Source organism: Carcharhinus amblyrhynchos, chromosome 25, assembly GCF_965287045.1.
Source record: "Carcharhinus amblyrhynchos chromosome 25, sCarAmb.v2.hapA, whole genome shotgun sequence".
Taxonomy (NCBI): Eukaryota; Metazoa; Chordata; class Chondrichthyes; order Carcharhiniformes; family Carcharhinidae; genus Carcharhinus; species Carcharhinus amblyrhynchos.
This window is the reverse complement of record NC_137348.1, coordinates 12388221-12408600: the sequence shown is the minus strand read 5'-3', so window position 1 is coordinate 12408600 and position 20380 is coordinate 12388221. Positions and strand designations below refer to the sequence as shown.

The following is a 20380-nucleotide window of genomic DNA, read 5'->3' as shown; positions in this document are numbered from 1 at the left end:
CTCGGGATGCTTCAGTTTCCTCCCATAGTCCAAAAAATGCACGGGTCAGGTGGTTTGACCATGCTAAATTGCCCGTTAGTGTCGGGGGGCTAGCTAGTGAAATGCATGGGGTTATGGGGATCAGCCCTGAGCGGGATAGTGGTCGGTGCAGACTCAATGGGCCAAATGGCTACCTTCTGCCCTATATTCTATAATCATAATATCTTGATGATGTTGTAGAACCTTACAGTCAGAGTCTCTTAATCCAGTCACAACAATCGTACCTCCTTCGGCCTGTTTTCCAGTACATAAGAAAAATGACATAGATATTACAAAAAGAAAAATATTATTATTTCTCATTTTTTGATACCAAAAAGATGACCTGCTCAATCAAATGTTGCCTTAACCAGAAAAACACTCGAGTCTAATGTCAAATTAGCTAACGGTTTGCCTAATCGTTCAGCATGCAAACCAGATAATTTGAAGTTCCAGCCAAGCTTAGTTTTTCCTGCTTCCAAGCATGTTCTTGATTTTGATTGTCTCTTTTTGAGTTTGAGGTTTCTTTTATATTTGGTTTCACCAAATTAATTATTTTGTCAAAGTCTGTGCCAAGTAGCACACAGGATTCATGCAGGAAAGGAATTAAAACATGTTGAATCATGGTCACAAATTTCCAGGCGCTATCAGACTACATTAATAGCAAGACGTTTTAGTGAATATTTTGGGTATTTTTCTAATGTTCATTAGAGCAGATCCCTTGTAGATTTGATGGATCAGTTAAACTTGACAAGTGAAAATCCTAATTATTCAGTTTTGCCTGGGTTGCGCTCTTTCTAGGAATGTAATTGTGTTTGACTTTGTTTCACATCTGTTAATTGCACATGGCTGGCTGTTCACCTATCCAGTCATTGCTGATCAGTAATTCTGTGGAAACAATTTCACTAATTTTCTGTCTGAAACCCTGTCTACTGTAGAAGAATTCTTTAAGCAGGTTTGCATTTCTTCAAATGTGCAGCCCTAACGGCATTCAGAGCTGATCCATGTTACATATAAATAATTTACATGAACCCCTTATAAACACAGTATTCATTAATATTTTTTAAAGGTGGATCTTATACAACCGTATTTCTATTTTGGTAATATCTTGGGTTGATTTTCAAAAGTGCATATACTTTACCCAAAATATTTTTGGAATAAAAATGTAATCTTATGTATAGCAGTCTGCTGTTAAGCAAAGTTAACATTTTTACAGGATTGAGGCCAGAAAGAGAAACAGCAAAATGGTAGCAAATTGACGGTGGCTAATCTAATGACTGGTGAATAATCATGGTGCAAAAGTTCTGCTTCATACATAAGTACCTCTGCTCACAGACTGATTCAGATTTGCACTTGTGTGCAAAGCAAAATCAATGTTGAAGGACAGCTTTTTTGGCCATTGATATTTATCTTAGCCACATCAGCTAATGAACCTCAGGCTGACCTCTGCATACACTAACATTTTATTCACCTGAGTTCACTATCAATAGCAAATTATATCTTATGGGTTCTTTACATGTTGCTGCATGTGATAAGTTACTCATTGAACAGAAGTAAGTGTGTTTTATTTTACTTTGTAGAAAGAAAACAAAGACGTTCAAAACATTGCATTGTGAAGTTTGTGGTGTGTTGTAAGGATATAAACTATAAATAACTGAAAATTAATTAATTGATGTATTATCAAAAAGCATTTCTTCCACTCCCCAGACTTGTTCAAATTCACAACTCCTTTTTGGATGTGGATTTGGTGGGAAATATACCACATCTCAATTGGACCGTTTTTTTGAAAAAAAGTATGTTGTGCCAATATTTGATATTGAATATGTTTTGTGTTGAAACTTCTAACTTTGCTGTTTGAGGCTTTGTTTGTTTGGTTATTAACGTGGAAAATAAACTGCAAATGTTGGAGATCTGATGAAATATAAATAATTGGCAGGTTCATCAGAATCTTGTGTGAGTGTGTGCAGTGAGGGGGAGAGAGTAGGTCAACATTGTGGGTGGAGGCCATTCATCTGAATGCTAAATAACAGCACGTAAGAATGAATCCAATCTTGGCAGTCTTGTAGAAAAGCTCATTATTCTTAAATATAAGCTAACTACAAGCTCTGGTGAAGGAAAATTATATTACTAGGGTATTTCTCCTGCAAACTTGCGGGTTCTGCAAAGACTATTATTGATAGGTGCGGAGGCCCTTGCCTGCTGTTCGGCTGTCCAAATGAAATAAGCTAGACCTCACTGGGCCTGTGATAAATGTGTGAAGGATGAAAAACAGCACTTCAAGTATTCTTAAGAATGAGTAGTGAGTGAGTAAACCTGAAAGTTTGGATTGAATTTCCAAGTGTGTGGAATGGGGTTTGTCCATGTTTTGATTATGGTCTTAAGCTTGGAAAGTATTGTGCACAGAAACAGGAGTGAGTATCTTGAGACCTTATGGTCTTGTCTCCTGTAGAGCGAAAGCAATAGTGAGGATGCTGGTGAGGGTGAATACGTCAATCTGTATTCGTCCAACCAAACCAATGGAGACCTCTCTCACCCAGAAGCAGTAAGTAGCTTCACAAGCATGTTGAGTAATTGCTGCTTGGCTATAGAGGAAAGCATGCTGGGAATGGTCTTTATTTTGTGCAACTCATATCTTTGTGCGACTCATATCATTGTGCTATGCAACTCATTATTAATAAATTAACACCACGACTATCCACCCAGTATCCTTCTTTGTTTTTGCCCTGTTTAGATAGGGTATCACATTACAAAGTTGTCTGGTAAGTTCAATGTACTTGGAAGGTTTGAGATCTCACCTTGGTCATAAAGAATTGCTTTTTTGCCAATTTAGTTTAATTTAAGATATAATTGCTTATTTCCACCATAAATGGCTGGCATTGAAGCAAAACATGGACCAATTTCTAGTTGACAGGTAAACTTATGTGAACAATCTAGCGCAATTCCCTTTCTTTAAGGTTACTTGTACCTATGATGCACTGCTTTATCTTGCAATCATTCGCAAAATCTAAAGCATTGCTGCAACACATGCACTGTACAACTAGACTTGGAACACCTTATCCTCCATCACAGCTAGGGCCTTGTAGTTTCACCTAACTTTACACTTCCAGGTCCAACAAACAATTCATTGGGCATACAGTGGCAATGATTACATAGCACTGACTCCACATCTATACAGACGTTGTTCATAGGATCCCTACAGTGCAGAAGCAGGCCATTCAACCCATTGAATCTGTCTCGATTCTTTCAGCCAAGCATCTTACACAGGCTGTATCCCATAACCACATATATTTACCCTGCTAATCCCCCGAAGCCTATACATCTTGGGCCACTAAGGGGAAATTCAACATGGCCAATCCACCTAACCTGTACATCTTTGAACTGTGGGAGAAGACCTACGCAGACGGGGAGAGTGTGTACACTCCACACACAGTCATCCAAGTCTGTAATTGAACCAGGTCTCTAGTGCTATGTGGCAGTAGTGCTAACCACTGTGCTGTGTTGCGTCCAATTTTGAATTTGAGGTGTACAAAAATGAAGAGTGGCAGTACTCTGTCTATTCCTTCATCTGCAGTGCATATCCAATGAGTTGGAAGAACAAATAGACAATTCAATGTTGGCACCCAAAGTGTCTCTACAGGAAAGTCATTAATCATGTTGTTTGACTTAAAGTTTACAGCAGGGAATGAATAATGTTTCAATGCAGAGAACTAGGAAAGATTAATTTCTGCAACTGATTCTGCTGTGTAAACACAACTTGGAGTGGCTTCTTGATGTTCCAACCGTTGATCAAACATATAGTTGAGAAGTCTGTGGTTGTTTGTCTTGGCGGCATAACTTCTTATAAAACATGCGCCTTTAACATGCCGCATATTGCTACATATAATAACTGCTTGCATGGAGAATGGCTACTGCCATTGGACTGCTTTCTGTCATGGCTACGGTAATGGAATTTGATTGACTGGCTTTCTACTCCAGCCTTTCTGCATGAAAACATATTGAAATATGGGGCTTTCAAGAATAGTAAGTGCATAACTAATTACTGATGAGTTACATCACATAAATAGTTATAAAGATTTTTCTTATGTACATGTAAGTATAACCACCAATTGCTCTTACGTATATCATTGTTTCTTCCCTGTTGTGCACAATAACCATAATGATATCCATTAATACTTGTACAGATTGGAGGCTAAGCAATAACCCATTTAATCTGGGGTAATATGGATTGATTTAGGTCTATTCTAACTATGAAAGCTCTTATGGTAAACTAATCCACTTAAATTCTGCTTTATGAGAATATAATTTGTCCTAACTGACCACACTGCTGAAATAATGGATAAAATACTCACTTTATGGTTTGAGAATACAGCACCAATCTCAGTTTGGAGAATTGGCCACAGTTCTGGCAACACTAGACACAAAGTATGCTGACTTAAAGTGAGTGTGTTATCCTCTTTGTTAATGAGTTGCCTATTTATAGTTATTTTTTAATGCCCAGCAATTGGGAGGGAGGGGGGGAAGAGAAACAACTCCTACACTAACCTTTTAAAACTATTTTGGGTACTAAAATCTTTTATCACTCAAAATATTTATCAGTGCTGACTGTAATATTTTCCAAAAGTGATTTTCTGCATATTTCAGATTATTTTAAATTGTAGAGCCATGGAATAGTCAGTTTAGCAAATTCATACAGATTTAAAACATGTTGATTATTTAGTGGTAATCCTATTTGTTGCAAGAGAATCTTGACGGTTACTATAACAAAATCTCAGTTTATTATTTTGTGTACACTCAGATCAGAGTTCTGTGGTTCTGTAAATTTCTCTAGTTTGCATATGCATTATTGGATACCCGCAGAACATCATTTTTTGGATACCATACAGTAAGTCAACTGATATTAAATACTAAGATTCATACTTCCTGGGAAGGAAAGACTCGGTGTTAGATAGTCATCGATCATTTTTATTCTTTCTTTCTGGCCATTCAGGAAATACCGAAGTGTGCTGACACTGTAAGTGATTCCATCTTTAAAGTTTGGTTTAGATTACTGTAGTACAATGGTACTGGGCATCTTTTAATAAGTTGTTTGGACAATATTATCATGGTTGGTAGATAATGCTTGATAATGGCTAAAATGGGACTCTTTGTATTCAATTCAATCAAACATGCGCTTGTTTGTTAGTCAAGTTAAATTCCTGGTGTGCAATTTTATAATCTTGCTTAACGTAGTTTATTTCCCTCCAGGAGCTTGTTGGGTCTCTGAATGAACAAGAGATCCATCATAACTCTCCGAAATCAACGAATGAAAAAGAAAATCAAGGCAAAGATGACAGGTGGGATTGTACACCTAATCTTACACCCCTTTTTCCTAGTCAAAGTAAAACTTTGAGCCAAATTTATTCTAGGTTATAGTTACTCAAATTTGACTATATGCTGTCATTCAACACTAGTACATATACAAATCATTTTTTCATAACATTGAAATTGGTATATGTAAAGATTTTTGCTTACTTTTTATATGAATGAAATGTGCTTCCATTCAATTTGGAACCTGCTTCATAATCCAAAAGCTGCAAGATCTTTATATATTTCCTACAGTGATTATAATATTTCAGACTATTAGCCTCACATTTGTTTTTAGGATTGGCAGTTGATGTTGACTGGATTATTTGTGACTGTTTATATAAAATTGGGACTTAAGAGAAAAACTGGTTAAATCAGTAGATTTTGCGAAGATGTTTAAAGGTAGGAAGAAAGAATTAGGTTGGAATGATTTACAAAAGGAGCTCTGGAGATGGGATTTAGATACCTGAAAGTCCTACACAGGCTCAGGAGGTCATGGTTAGAGGAAACAATGGGCCAGATGGTTTTAAAGTTTATTTATTATTGTCACAAGTAGACTTACATTAACATTGCAGTGAAGTTACTGTGAAAGTCCTCTAGCCACCACACTCTGGCACCTGTATGGGTACACTGAGAGAGAATTTAGCATGGCTGGTGCACCTAACCAGCACGTCTTTTGGACTGTGGGAGGAAACCACAGCACCTGGAGCAAACCCACGCTAATGCGGGGAGAATGTGCAGACTCCGCACTGACAGTGACCCAAGTGGAATTGAACCGTCTAAGAGGTGGGCAAGATCATGGACTTATAGATGAAGATTTAAAATTAATATATGGGAGGAATGTACAGATCATTTAAGTAGGCATGGATTTGGAGTGTTAATTAAGACAGACAATACTGAACAAGGAGATACCGAAGGTAATTTTGCTCCAGTTAGAATTCCTGGAGATTGAGAAACTGGTGCTTAGAAGAGAAAAATGGGATGGAGTGATTTATAAAGGGGGTTCTGGAGAGTGGGATTTAGGCACCTGATGATTGATGTAAAAACGGAGGAGGTGGCAACAGCACAGATTAAGATTTCAGTCGGAATAAGGCAGGGATAAAAGGCAAAAGTTAAGTAAGCTGTCTTGTTCATGTCCTTTTGTATTTTAGCTCCAGATGAAACATTATTTATTACATAATGTCTGGTGCAACCTGAAGGCACAGTCAGGGTCTGAACAACGAAGAAATAAGTTTTGGTGGTATCCAACTGAGGCCAATCTCCCTAATGTTCCATTGTGATTCTGGTGCAAACCACATCTAGATGTCAGACAGATAGTCAGAAGTACTGAGGTATAACTGAGCACCATCAAATGGAGATGATTTGTGGATGTTACTGTTGAGAGGTAACACGAAGAAGGAGACTGCAGTGAATGTTTTGAATATGCAGTAGATGATCACATGAACAGGAGGCAACGCCTATACCACTTGCAGTGGCTGCACAGGTAGGAAGGAAGGAAGGCATCCAAGAGAAGTATAATGGACACGGATCCCAAAAAAGAGTTGATGGTCTGAGGGGAGTGAATGCATTAGAATTAAACTGGGCAGGAAATTTGAAGGTTGGTAAATGGGATGGCATTCAAGAAATAGTGATGGAAAATTGGAATGAAACCATACTGTAGTCCCACTTTTCCTTTGTGGCAATTTTAAACTTAGAAACCTAGAGTAGTACGTTTACCCCTGTGCAGCATTCAGCTGATTGGTTTTCACCCATTTAAGCCAAAGCTTGCTGCTGTTACTTGAGCCAGGCATATACCAAGAAAATCAACTGCATTCAAAGCTCAATTCTCCTCAAGAGTTTTCTCACTTTGTGTGTTATATTTATATTTGTGTATTCTGTTTTTTCACTTACTTTGATGTTGCATGAACTCTGTCTAATGTATCCATTGATCCTTTCTGTATGGAATCTCTCTTTTCCAGGCCCGGGGAGACGCCAAATTCACCAGATTTGGATTTAAATGATACAATAGATGAATTGTCACTCATAGACCATGAAGAGATTGTGGCTAAGTTAACACTCAAACAGGAGGTAATGTATCCTTTAGCATAGAATGTGTTTAGACTGATGCATGGGTTGTGGACTAATTTGTTGTTTTTTTTCCATTCCATTTTATGTTAAACTGCCAGCTGAGCAATATTCATCAGCAAAGGGACTGATCCCTCAATTCCTGTGAGGTAGAAACCTCATCATCTTGTTGCTAGGTTAAATGTTAGTATTCCTGTATTTAACTAAAAACAATAAATCCCACAATTTTCACAACTGTCATTTCCCAGTTGCCTGAAGTCTACTGTGGCACTATATGGCATAGTGTGTGAAACATTCTTGAAGTCTTTCAGCTGCTTTGATTCTTTAGAGCATAACATTTGAGTTGTTCAAAGGGCACTGCACCAAAATTTTTCATATGAACTGTTAAGATTTTGGAAGCTGATATGTATTAAGAATTTCAAGATCAGTCATTTTGCTGCATCAAAATAACTACTTAACGTGCCTTTTGTTTTGGTTTTATTCCAATTCAATCAAATCAAGTCCAATTCAGAGTCTCAACAAGTTGAGACATTCCCAATCCAAGCTGATAAGACAGGGCTCTCACCTCCTGTCTTGGGCTAGCAAAACTTCCACACCATATGCTTCATATGAACATCATTAGATAAAATTTGACATTGAGCCATTATGAAATAGTAGGACTTAGGCCATTCAAACCATGGCTAACTATTTACTCATCTTGGTTCTTTGATGTCCTTAGCTAGCAAATGTCTTAGTGATCTCAGATTTAAGATTATGAAAAGCACGTAGTTTAGGCATAGCTTTATGAAAAATCCCAGAAAGGGACACACAGACCCCTTAACTAGTAAAAACATTGGACATTTCTGTCTTGTGTTATAGGCCAAGCACTACTGTTGTCAAGTTTGGTTTTGTTGCAAAGCCACTGAATTTTCTACAGAGTTAGCTGCAAATGGGTCTACAACTTGGTGCTCTCAAGTAGCTAGGATTTCAAACAGAGAATTGGGTGTAATGGTGGTTCTCTTTTCTCTAACATCCACCGTGGATTCCTCCACGAGCATCTTGTCTCTCTTTCCCTGGAACTGTGGGCACGGAACTAATGAAGCAATAAGCCATGACCAATTTGGCAAAGTAATCTTTGATACAAAGATTCCATGTCATTGGAACAAATTGAAGTGAGATATTTGCATTCTCTGCTTGGATAATTGATTTTGTGTGTCATGGGTGTGTGCATTTCCCAGTACACTGACCATCATCAAGAGAGAATCTAACCATCTCCTGATGATATTCAATGGTATTGCCATCACTGGAGTTACCATTGACTAGAAACTGAACAGGACCAGCCATATAAAATACTGTGGTTAAAGAACAGGTTAGAGGCTGTGAATTCTGCAGAGAGTAACTTGCTACCTGATTCCCCAAAACCTGTCCATCATCTACAAGTCACAAGGCAGGAGTATGATGGAATACTTTCCACTTGCCTGGATGATTACAGCTGCAACAACACTGAAGAAGCTCAATGCTATCCAGAACAAAGCAACTTGCTGATCAACATCCCACCTGCTGCACTAAACATTTACTCCTCCAACACACTGTGGTAGCAGTATATACCACTACAAGATACATGCAGCAGTGCACCAAGGCTTCTTCAACAGCACCTTCCAAACCCATGATCAAGGGCAACAGAGGAATGGGAGCACCACCACTGCAAGTTCTGTTGTAAGTCACACAGCACTCTGATTTTGAACTTTATCTTTCCTTCACTGTTGCTGGGTCAAAATCCTGAAACACCCTTCAAAAGAATTCTGTGGGCATTCCTACAGTACTTCAAGAAGGCTGCTCACTACCACCGTCTTGAGGGCAATTGGGGATGGGCAATAAATGCGGGCCTAGCCTGTGACTCTGGCGTCCCATAAACAAATAACAAAGAAGTGTGTTTATATCAGATTAAATATAATAAAAATAAATGGAAATACAGTAGAATCCTCTTAAATAACCTAGTCACCAATGAAACTTATTCAACTCAGCAATCTTGCAAACCAGGCATCAACTGTTTGCTGTGGCAATTTAATACTAGCGTTGTTAGGATAGGCTTAGGTTTCATTAAACAGCTGTCAGTAGAATAGGTGAATTACAATCACTGGGAACATCATAACCTGCCCTTTCTCTTCAAGGATACTGAGTAGTCTATGCATTTCCAGAAATTTCTCTTTCATTTCTCAGGCTTTTTGAGTGGTCTACGACAAATTGTCCAAGAATAGACTAAAGTAATGCCCGTCTGTATCTGCTTTCAGTATGAGAGTCACTGCTCTGAATTGGATAAGAAAATGCCTGTGTAGAGAGTTGAAGCCTAAATAAGCCATCAGTCATATACATTTAATCAGAGTTCCAAATATTGCACTTAATGGACAAACCGTTGCAGAGTTGCATAAATTATTTGTATACCACGTGCGGTGTAGATACTGATATTTTCACAGTGCCACGGAAAGTTTGTTTAGATAGATTTTATGTGAAGTGCGAGCAAAACAATATGAGGAGTTCATGCCTCTATTCTTTATGGTCACAGTTAGCACACAAACTACTTGATATTCCCACATGTTTGATATTTACCACATCTTGGACATAATATAGTACTGGTTGCTTATGAATGTGTTGAAAAGGTTGTCACTTTAACTGATACAAACAATAGAACATAGAACATTACAGCGCAGAACAGGCCCTTCGGCCCACGATGTTGCGCCGACCAGCTTTTTAAAAAAAAACACTAACCCACTAATCTAAACCAATCCCATTTCGTCCATAAACCTATCCACAGACCTCTTAAACGCCCCCAAACTAGGCGCATTTACAGCTGCAGCTGGCAGGGCATTCCAGTCCCTCACCACCCTCTGGGTAAAGAACCTACCCCTGACATCAGTCCTATAACTACCCCCCCTTAATTTAAAGTCGTGCCCCCTCTTGCTAGCTTTCTCCATCCTAGGAAAAAGGCTATCACTATCTACCCTGTCTAAACCTCTAATCATCTTATATGTTTCAGTAAGGTCCCCTCTTAGCCGCCTTCTTTCCAGCGAAAACAACCCCAAATCTCTCAGTCTCTCCTCATAGGATCTCCCCTCCATACCAGGCAACATCCTGGTAAACCTCCTCTGCACCCTCTCCAAAGCCTCTATATCCTTCCTGTAATGTGGGGACCAGAACTGCACACAATACTCCAAGTGCGGCCGCACCAGAGTTGTGTACAGTTGCATCATGACGCTGCGACTCCTAAATTCAATCCCCCTACCAATAAACGCCAAGACACCGTATGCCTTCTTAACAACCTTATCTACTTGATTCCCAACTTTCAGGGATCTATGTACACATACACCTAGATCCCTCTGCTCGTCCACACTATTCAAAGTCCTCCCGTTAGCCCTATACTCAACACATCTGTTATTCCTACCAAAATGAATTACCTCACACTTCTCCACATTAAACTCCATCCGCCACCTCGCGGCCCAGCTCTGCAACCTTTCTAAGTCACCCTGCAAACTATGACACCCTTCCTCACAATCTACCACACCTCCAACTTTGGTGTCATCAGCAAACTTACTAATCCACCCAACTATACCCTCATCCAGATCATTAATAAAAATTACAAACAGCAGTGGCCCCAAAACAGATCCCTGAGGCACACCACTCGTAACCGAACTCCATGACGAATATTTACCATCAACCACCACCCTCTGTCTCCTATCTGCTAGCCAATTCCTGATCCAATTACCTAGATCACCCCCAATCCCATACATCTGCATCTTCTGCAGAAGCCTACCATGGTGAACCTTATCAAACGCCTTACTAAAATAGGTTGTGATAAAAGATGTTCATTGCTTTATCACAATATTTACACAAGTGATTCTATGAGGAAATGTGTTTGATGCCACTCTTTTCATCAAGGACTCAATATGTCATCTAAAGCATTTGTTTTATTTGGCTAAATGTTGATGTTTAACATCAGTCTCTAGTTCACTTCGAAACAAATAAACAAAATTGATTTAATGAGTTGCAGGATTCATTTGTTATTTTTTGTTTTTTAAAATGGAAACTAATGATTGAAAGGCTAGCCTTGGTTATATTGGATGGTGCTTTAAACATGCAATAAATTTGTTCATTCTTCATTCATTTGTGGCCTTCAACCAATTCTCAGCTATTTTCAAAAGTGGAGTGGTACACTTGGAATAAAGCATGACATCTGCTGTAAGCTTGTATATACGCAGCAAACAAGTAAAGTTTTTCACTAACCACAGGAAGCCTCTTACATTCAATCCCCTTTCTGCCTCAAAGAAAGAGAAGATAAAAGGCATTTTAGTGTGGATTTATTTTTGTGGGATTTACAGTAAAGGTAATAGAACAGTATCTCAAAAATTGTACTGATTGTAGCCAATTGTTGCCTCAGCTTCAGAGCATTATCTTAATATTCAGAACAGATGCAGATATGAGCAGGACCCAGTAGACCATGAATTGCTTTACTGACTGTAGGAGGAGGTGTGATTCTGGAGGGGTGGGGTCAGTTGTGGTGTGTTGGTGTTGGGAAATAATTCAATGTGTGAGCAGATTTGGCATAATGTGCAGATGTAAAGAAATTGGCAATGTGTTGCAATGTTCCTACAGTGAAATAAAAAGAGATTGCAGTGTTATTGATCACCTTGAATTAGATGTCAAGTTTGAATTTTTAGTTTCTGAATTTCTGTTGAAATATTGTGCGCAGAATTTGATTATCATTAGTGTGGCTGAGGATGCTACCTTGGCCGTTTAACTTTTGATGTAAAATTCTAGCCATCAGCTTACAAATTGAGCAATAAAATTTGCAGTGGGCCATCTTAGGACACTTCAGAGTTTCTAGGCATGAGGGAAGGGCTGTGTATTTTTGATGTCTGTAATTATACTATTCATGAGAGGGAATGAAATGTAAAAAAAAATTCAGTTTTTCACATCGAATTTATCTGTTTAGCCTTATCTTCGCTGTTTCCCACCTTTTAACCCACATTCTATTACAAATCTTCAGCCTCCTGTTGTTGCATGCTAGTTATTTTCACATGCACTATATTTATAAATACTCATCCATCCTTGGGTACTTGAGTCTGATTCTAGCATTATTTCTTGCAGACATGGTAATGCCAAGGAAAGCAAGAACATGTTGATTTTTAAAATTTTCTTGAGTACTACGTATGACCAGTAAAGATTAACTTTGCATTAGTCATTTTGAATGTATTTTGATCTCCCATCCAAAACTTTAATTTCATATGACTGAGAACTTGGACCCAGGAAAGTTCTTTGCAGGGCACAGGCTTTGAGGGCTGGGAAGATATTGTTTAAATTAAAGGATCTCTGAAAAATATAGGGCAGTTGTTGGTTAATCATATTAATTTTAATTTTTGGCTGCTTCTGCTGCTCTGTTCTCCTCATCCATTTACTACCTATTAATTTCATATAAATCTTCTGTTTACCACTTCTGTCGTTAGTCTCATGTTTCTGTCTGTTCGTTGTTTATTCTGTCAAGTTCTCTCGTTCTGTGGGCATTGACCGCACTGACCTCTTGGTGAATGTGTTTTTTTGTGCTAGGTTCAGACCAGCCAAGGAATTAATAATTTTAAACCCCTTTTATTGTCAATACATTATTGCACAAATTTTATATGCATTTATGTTTTAGTGATTTGACGTCCCTTTTCCTAGTTTTTTCTAAATATTGTGATTGTTCTAGACTAATTACCATGTTACAGATGTTTTGTATTATTTCATAAATCTGTATACTGCCAGTTGTTTGCCACAAGCCTTCCAGATTATTGTCATTTAAAAAAAATTCTGCTTGTATGCTACCTCTTGCACAGCAGTTAAAGGAGTCAGAAGTAAACATGATTCATATTCAATTTTGTAAACAACATCCTACACCTGTCTCTGGGTTTTCGATCTTCATGAATGTATTGCAAATTGCTGTGGAATATGCTCAGTTTAGCAGTTCTGATAAATTGTAGGCTGACACTAGAGCAGGAAACTAGTAGATTCAAGAGAGCAGCCCCAAAGAAACCTGCTGCAAGTGGTCATGATTGTAGTAAACAAAATATAAGATCTAGAGAATGTTTTGATGATTGCAATTTTAGGTGTAGAATGTCAGGAGGATATCAAACTCCATCCAATTGCCACATGTCCTTGAAGAGTAACCAAAAAAACCCCTGAAGAATTAGTGCCTAGTAGCTGCATGTAATAACCATAGAGATGTGTCTTGTATAAGAGCAGAGGAGTGTAAGTACCTGTTCTTTCTTCAGTCAATTTTAGAATGTTATTGGTAAAGTGCGCAAGATACATTTCTTCCAGTTTTAAGAGAGAAGTATTACCTTTTTACACTTTGCAGTTTCTATAGGCTTTATTGCAAAATGTAGACTCCAAATTTGAAGCATGAGCTGCTTTTGTACCCCTTAATGCTGGTAATCGTAACAAAAAGGCAAATTTTCGAATTGGTTCTTCTTGGGCCTGCATTTCTAGAGTGACAGGCTCTTTACGTAATGGGGAGCAATCCACAGTACAAAGGCTCCCTGTAAACAAGTTGCACTTTTATAGGACTTCCATTTTACTCAAATGTGTACTTGCTGTGACATTTTGGCCAATATCCTTATATAGTGTATTTTATGTCATTATCACAAGGAAGATAATGGCTTGTATGGACAATGGCAGAATATGATATTGATGTGATGGAAACATACTTGTGTGTTGGCTCTGGAAATCAAGAATTAGCTTGAGAGAAAATTCAGGGAACTTCCCATAATTGTGTGTACACATTGGTATATTCAGTTTTAATTGCATAACCATTTTCCAAACATTACATCCACTGTCACAATTCGATATTTTAAACTTTGGATACTTAGTGCATATCATAAGAACGTAAGAAATAGGAGCAGGAGTAGGCCATCTGGCCCTTCGAGCCTGCCCCGCCATTCAATAAGATCATGGCTGATCTGTCGTGGCTCAGTTCCACTTTCCGGCCCTCTCCCCATAACCCTTAATCCCCTCTCTTATCAAAAACCCATCAACCCGCTTCTTGAAAATATTTAGCGAGGCAGCCTCCACCACTTCAATGGGTAGAGAATTCCAGAGATTCACCACCCTTTGAGTGAAGAAGTTCCTCCTCAACTCCGTTCTAAAACGCCCCCCCATTATCTTGAGGCTGTGCCCCCTAGTCCTACTGTCTTTTTTCAGCGGGAAGAGTCTCTCCACCTCTATCCTATCCATCCCATTCATCATCTTATACGTCTCAATGAGATCTCCATGATATCTCAATGATATCGCAACTAAAGAGCATATTGCATCCACATACCCTTCTCATGGAGCTGTCAACTCTGGTTTCACTATACGTTCTGTCACCTCCAATGGTCAAATAACTTTTTTTCATTAATTTGTGGTATGTAAGCATTGCTGGCAAGACCAGCATTTGTTTCTGATACACAATTGCCTTGAGACGGTGGTGGTGAATAGTCAAGTTGTTGCCTGTGGTTTAAGTACACTCCCAATGCTGTTTGGAAGAAATTCCAGTTTTTTTTTTTGACCCCACAGCAGCAAAAGAAAGACAATATAATTCCAACTTGGGCTGGTGTGCAACTTGGAGGGGAACTTTCAGGTGATGGTGTCCCTATGATTTGCAACCTTTGTCCTTTTGAGTCATGAATTTGGATGGTGCCATCAAAGATGGCTTGGCAACTTGTTGTACTTCATCTTGTATTCCATGTGCAACTACTTCTACCCATTTATCTTAAACCAATTTTTCCATTGCTAACAAAGTGCTGGCGATTTTTTTGATGCCATTATGATTTTTCTCCAGATTGTTAACAACATAGTCCAGGAGATTCAACTTTAATTCGTGAAGATTTAGCAGCCCTACCCTCTGAAACATTCTCCTTGAGCATCTTCTCTCTCATCTTATTTTTAAAAGAGAAATGATCTGCAAATCAGCAGCTAAAATTTGCTGAATTAAATTTAGGGTTAAAACTCGTGAACTTTGTTCTGTTCAATGACTTCCTTTTTTTTGCATTTTCATTTGGCTTTCTTCATATTATACACATTTTATAATCCATTAGAGCATTTCCCTGAATTGGGACAAATGTTCAGAAGCCTTTAACAGTCATTCTATGAGCTGGCCACAGAGAAGAGCATTAGCACGTTAATTTATTGTCAGGATTTTTTAAGAGGTGTCAGGAGGAGAGCATTTTGGCAATAGTGACTATAACTTAGTAAGATTTAAAAGGTAGCTGTGGAGAAGGATGAAGCTGGACCACAAATAAGGTTTCTGAATTCAAGGAAGGCTGATTTTAAAGACAGGATCTGGCCAAAGTGGACTGGGAATGGTTACTTATAAGAAAATCCACCTCAGGGCACAAGAGTCATTCAAAAAGGAAATAATGAGTACAATGCCAACATGTTCCCATATAAAGGGTAGGACTAACAATTCCAGAGGACCCTGGATGGCAAGAGATTTACATCATTGGGTAAGGAAAGAAAAGGAGGCCTATGGCAGATTCAGAGGACTCAAAACAGTGGATGTCCTAGAGGAGTTGTAGAAGGTGCAAGGGAGTACTTAAAGATATTAGAGCAAAGAAAGGCATTCGCAATGTTTCATACTGAGTTCAGAAAAACAGTCAACACTTATTGGGGCAATGAGAGGGAATTTTGTCCCAGCCTCCTCTTCTGAAATATCTACTTAAAGGTGGAATAAATAATGATGCCATCTGTATTTCACAAGCTGTTGAGATCTTTTGAGCACATTCTGTTGACCATAGATGTTCCCATATTCAATCGATTAGGAATGTACTTTGAGTGTTTTGGGAATGCTTTTATTGCAGTGATTCTATGCTCCTCGGTGTACATCAATGGAAAATTTCAACGGTCTTCCATTGCTTCTATTGGTCAGAGGCAAGAGAGTGAATCTAACTGCTTTGCTTGTCCAATGCATAATTTTTGGATGTACATTTGGATGTATGTGTATACTGTCAAACTCAAAAATAAAATCCTTTACCTTAACCAATTGCATTTTGAACATTGAAGTGGAGCGGGCAGGTTAATCTGAAATCATCATCAAACTGTGAATCCAGAGCTCTGTCCATACGTTGATTATCAGCTTCCAGTTACTGCAAATATATTGGACTGAGAAAAGAGCAGACTTTAATCATTTGAACTGTGGTTAAATATCATTTGTACTGTCTTCGATATTTATTGATGGATTTTATTAAATTGAGGTTTTCATTTGAACTTTATTCTAGGGAGAGGATGGCCCAGAGGTGCGAGGAGGCTCTGTAGATATTCTAATTGTGCATGCAACTGAAACAGATCGTAAAGGTAAGGACTTTAGCTATATGCACAATATTACTGCAATGACTTCCGGAAGAGTGAAGTTCTTTGCAGGTTTTTAGATCTGTCTTCCTTTTGTAGAAATCAGAGTTAATTAATTTTTGGTTGTCTTATTGAAGAGTTGTAATGTTTGTACATTTTGAGCATTGAATACAAATTGTCTGGTTTTTAATTTTTGATTTTAGTTAATGCTGTATTAATTTCTTTGTAAGCCAAAGTTAGGCTGTTTAAGATCACAAGCATTTGTTTTTCACAGTCTTTGATCCTGATTGTGTATTTGTGTTAGATTTACCCAAGTTGTTGCATACTTCGAGATGTAACATTTCTTGGGTCCACAATATAACTGAGCTGTTGGTAGATAGCCTGGGTTTGATCTTTGGAGCAGTGGCAAAGCAAGTCAAAACAGATCCTACATAGTTATCAACACCACGCTTTGGGAAAAGTGTAATTTTTAGATTAGTTCTAACCTTGAGGAGCATTGGACAATATATCTGGAATTCATCAACATTCTGGATCTTACTTCCACTTGCGTGTCTTGCCTTCCAGATCTGGTCCTTTACTGTGAGGCATTCCTGACCACTTACCGGACATTCATTCCTCCTGAGGAGATCATCAAGAAACTGCATTATCGATATCTTTTAGTGATTATGCCAGATTGCTGGCTGTAGCTTGGTACACAAGGACAGGTCAATGAGACACATCGATAATGTGCACAAGAAGCAACAATGGGATGGAGGAGCTGATACGTGGCGCTGTACCTCTAATTATTCTTAATTTCTGTTCTCCAACCTTCCCCCACACTTTTTCAACAGCTCTTCTATAGTTTGTGCTCCTTGCATCGGGAAGGCCTTTTCTGCCATTGGGTTGGTTTATCCTTAGACAATAGAGGCAATCAGAACACTGACTAGCAGCATCAGTATGATCCAGGTTTTGCCTATTCACAATCCTTTTTCTTTAAGTATGACTTATGACCTGAAGTCTGGTTAATTCTGCGGCATAAATTCCTATCCACAGATTTAGTGAGTTAAAGCACCTCGCTGTTTGGGCTGCCAGGTGACCAATTTTGTCCATTTTGCATATATTGAAAAGTTTTTAGATTTACAGATATTTGGTGTTTTTGAAAAGTGAAGGAGAGGTGAGCTTTACGTTGAAAAGAAAACAAAATACATTACTATCTTGTGGATCAGATGGTAGACTTTGAATCTCAGTGGTTCATTTAGCCTAGCTCTCATTGAGAGTTCATGAGCTCACTTGCAAGACCACATAAGGTTGTAGCTGAAGCAGCAGACTCAAAATCACCTCTTCCCTGTGGGTCTTCATGCCCTTTGTAAAGTGGAATGACAAGCGATGTAAAGAAATCTGTGGGCCTTTTTTTTCAGTATACAACAATTGACATTGTTTATTTTCCTTAACTAATAACCACTTATGAGAAATTTTGCCACTGCCCAGAAACTTTCAAAAAACGGGTGAGCAAGAATACATTCTTCGTATTGGTGCGTGTGGTGGATGAGCTCTGGTGAGTAATGTTGACAATCACTATATATTAATATTCCAGGTGATTTTTACTCACTGATTTTTAAAAATCTATTGGCTCCCAGGTGTTACGTTTCTCATGTTTTAATAATGGTGCAAGAGAAGTTGTATTTTAAAATGAGGATGAAAAGTACTTGGATTTGTTGTCATAAGCCTAAAGTAGTAAAAATAATAAAATGTATCAGTAGCAATAATCTCTATCACATTAAATTTCTTTAATATGAAAACTTCATAACATTCCCAGTAGAAAATATGCACCCCTTCTAAATATTGCACTTACCCACCCACCCTCAAAAAATAAATAGTCTCAACTTGCACTGCGGGTGATCCAATATTCAGTACTGGATGAGCAGAAAACTCCTCCAATTAAGTATTGGGACTACCAAAGTAATTGTCCCCAGTCCCTGCTACAAACTTCATTCTCAGTTATCGACTCCATCCCGCTCCTTGGCAACTGTTGGAAGTTGAACCATAGTTTTGACAAACCTCATGTCAGGTTTAACGATGAGATGAGCTTCCGATGACATGCACATCATCACTAACACTGCCAATTTCCACCTCTATCACAATGCTCGTCTTTGCCCCCCCGTCTCTGCCCGTCTTTGCCCCCCGTCTCTGCCCGTCTTTGCCCCCCCGTCTCTGCCCGTCTTTGCCCCCCGTCTCTGCCCGTCTTTGCCCCCCCGTCTCTGCCCGTCTTCGCCCCCCCGTCTCTGCCTGTCTTCACCCCCCCGTCTCTGCCCGTCTTCGCCCCCCCCGTCTCTGCCCGTCTTCGCCCCCCCCGTCTCTGCCCGTCTTCACCCCCCCGTCTCTGCCCGTCTTTGCCCCCCCCGTCTCTGCCCGTCTTCGCCCCCCCGTCTCTGCCCGTCTTCGCCCCCGTCTCTGCCCGTCTTCGCCCCCCCGTCTCTGCCCGTCTTCGCCCCCCCCCGTCTCTGCCCGTCTTCGCCCCCCCCGTCTCTGCCCGTCTTCGCCCCCCCCGTCTCTGCCCGTCTTCGCCCCCCCGTCTCTGCCCGTCTTCGCCCCCCCGTCTCTGCCCGTCTTCGCCCCCCCCGTCTCTGCCCGTCTTCGCCCCCCCCGTCTCTGCCCGTCTTCGCCCCCCCCCGTCTCTGCCCGTCTTCGCCCCCCCCGTCTCTGCCCGTCTTCGCCCCCCCCGTCTCTGCCCGTCTTCGCCCCCCCGTCTCTGCCCGTCTTCGCCCCCCCCGTCTCTGCCCGTCTTCGCCCCCCCCCCCCCGTCTCTGCCCGTCTTTACCCCCCCCCCTCCTCTGTCCATCTGTTACTGAAAATTATTCCTTTGTTACCTTTAGGCTGGACTATTCCAATGCGTTCTAGGTTGGCGCCTCTGTGAGGGCATCCAAAGCTATGCTGCTCATATCCTTACTTGCATTAAGTCCTGTTCACTTATCACCCCTTTGCTAACTGACCTATGTTGATTTCCAGTCAAGCAGTGCCTTGTTTTTAAAATTTTCACTCTGTTTCAAATCCCTCCACAGCCTTGCCTTTCCATATCTCTCTAGTCTCCTCCAGCCCCACACTCTGATATCTATGCTGATCTAATTCTGGATTCCTGTGCATCATAGTGTGGAGATGCCAGCATTGGACTGGAGTAAACAGAGTAAGAAGTCTCACAACACCAGGTCCAACAGATTTATTTGGTAGCAAAAGCCACTAGCTTTTGGAGCGCTGCTTTTTCGTCAGGAGTTCTGTTCCCAAACAGGGCATATAAAGAACAAACTCAATTTACAAAATAATGGTGGGAATGTGAGTCTTTACAGGTAATCAAGTCTTAAAGGTACAGACAGTGTGAGTGGAGAGAGGGTTAAGCACAGGTTGAAGTGATGTGTATTGTCTCCAGCAGGGAAAATTAGTGAGATTTTGCAAGCCCAGGCAAGTCATAGGGATCACAGATAGTGTGACATGAACCCAAGATCCCATTTGAGGCCGTCCTCATGTGTGGAAATTGACTATCAGTCTCTGCTCAGTGACTCTGCATTGTGTGTCATGAAGGCCTCAACTGGGATCTTGGGTTCATGTCACACCAACTGTACCCCCTTGACTTGTCTGGGCTTGCAAAATCTCACTA

The 20380-nt window shown here is 39.8% G+C and overlaps 1 protein-coding gene across 12 annotated transcripts in view; it reads left to right on the top strand.

The window, feature by feature from the left end:
* Positions 1–20380, top strand: part of rapgef1b (Rap guanine nucleotide exchange factor (GEF) 1b) — a 194725-nt gene that overhangs the window by 153424 nt on the left and 20921 nt on the right. For 8 of the 12 annotated variants that reach the window (XM_080212343.1, XM_080212337.1, XM_080212336.1 and 5 more), the window contains 7 exons: positions 2465–2557; positions 5003–5026; positions 5260–5348; positions 7317–7425; positions 16683–16758; positions 17317–17401; positions 18194–18286. In XM_080212343.1, coding sequence (XP_080068469.1) covers positions 2465–2557; positions 5003–5026; positions 5260–5348; positions 7317–7425; positions 16683–16758; positions 17317–17401; positions 18194–18286 — 569 coding nt within the window. The remainder of the gene's footprint in view (positions 1–2464; positions 2558–5002; positions 5027–5259; positions 5349–7316; positions 7426–16682; positions 16759–17316; positions 17402–18193; positions 18287–20380) is intronic. The other 4 variants (XM_080212342.1, XM_080212340.1, XM_080212339.1 and 1 more) reach the window with 3 other exon arrangements.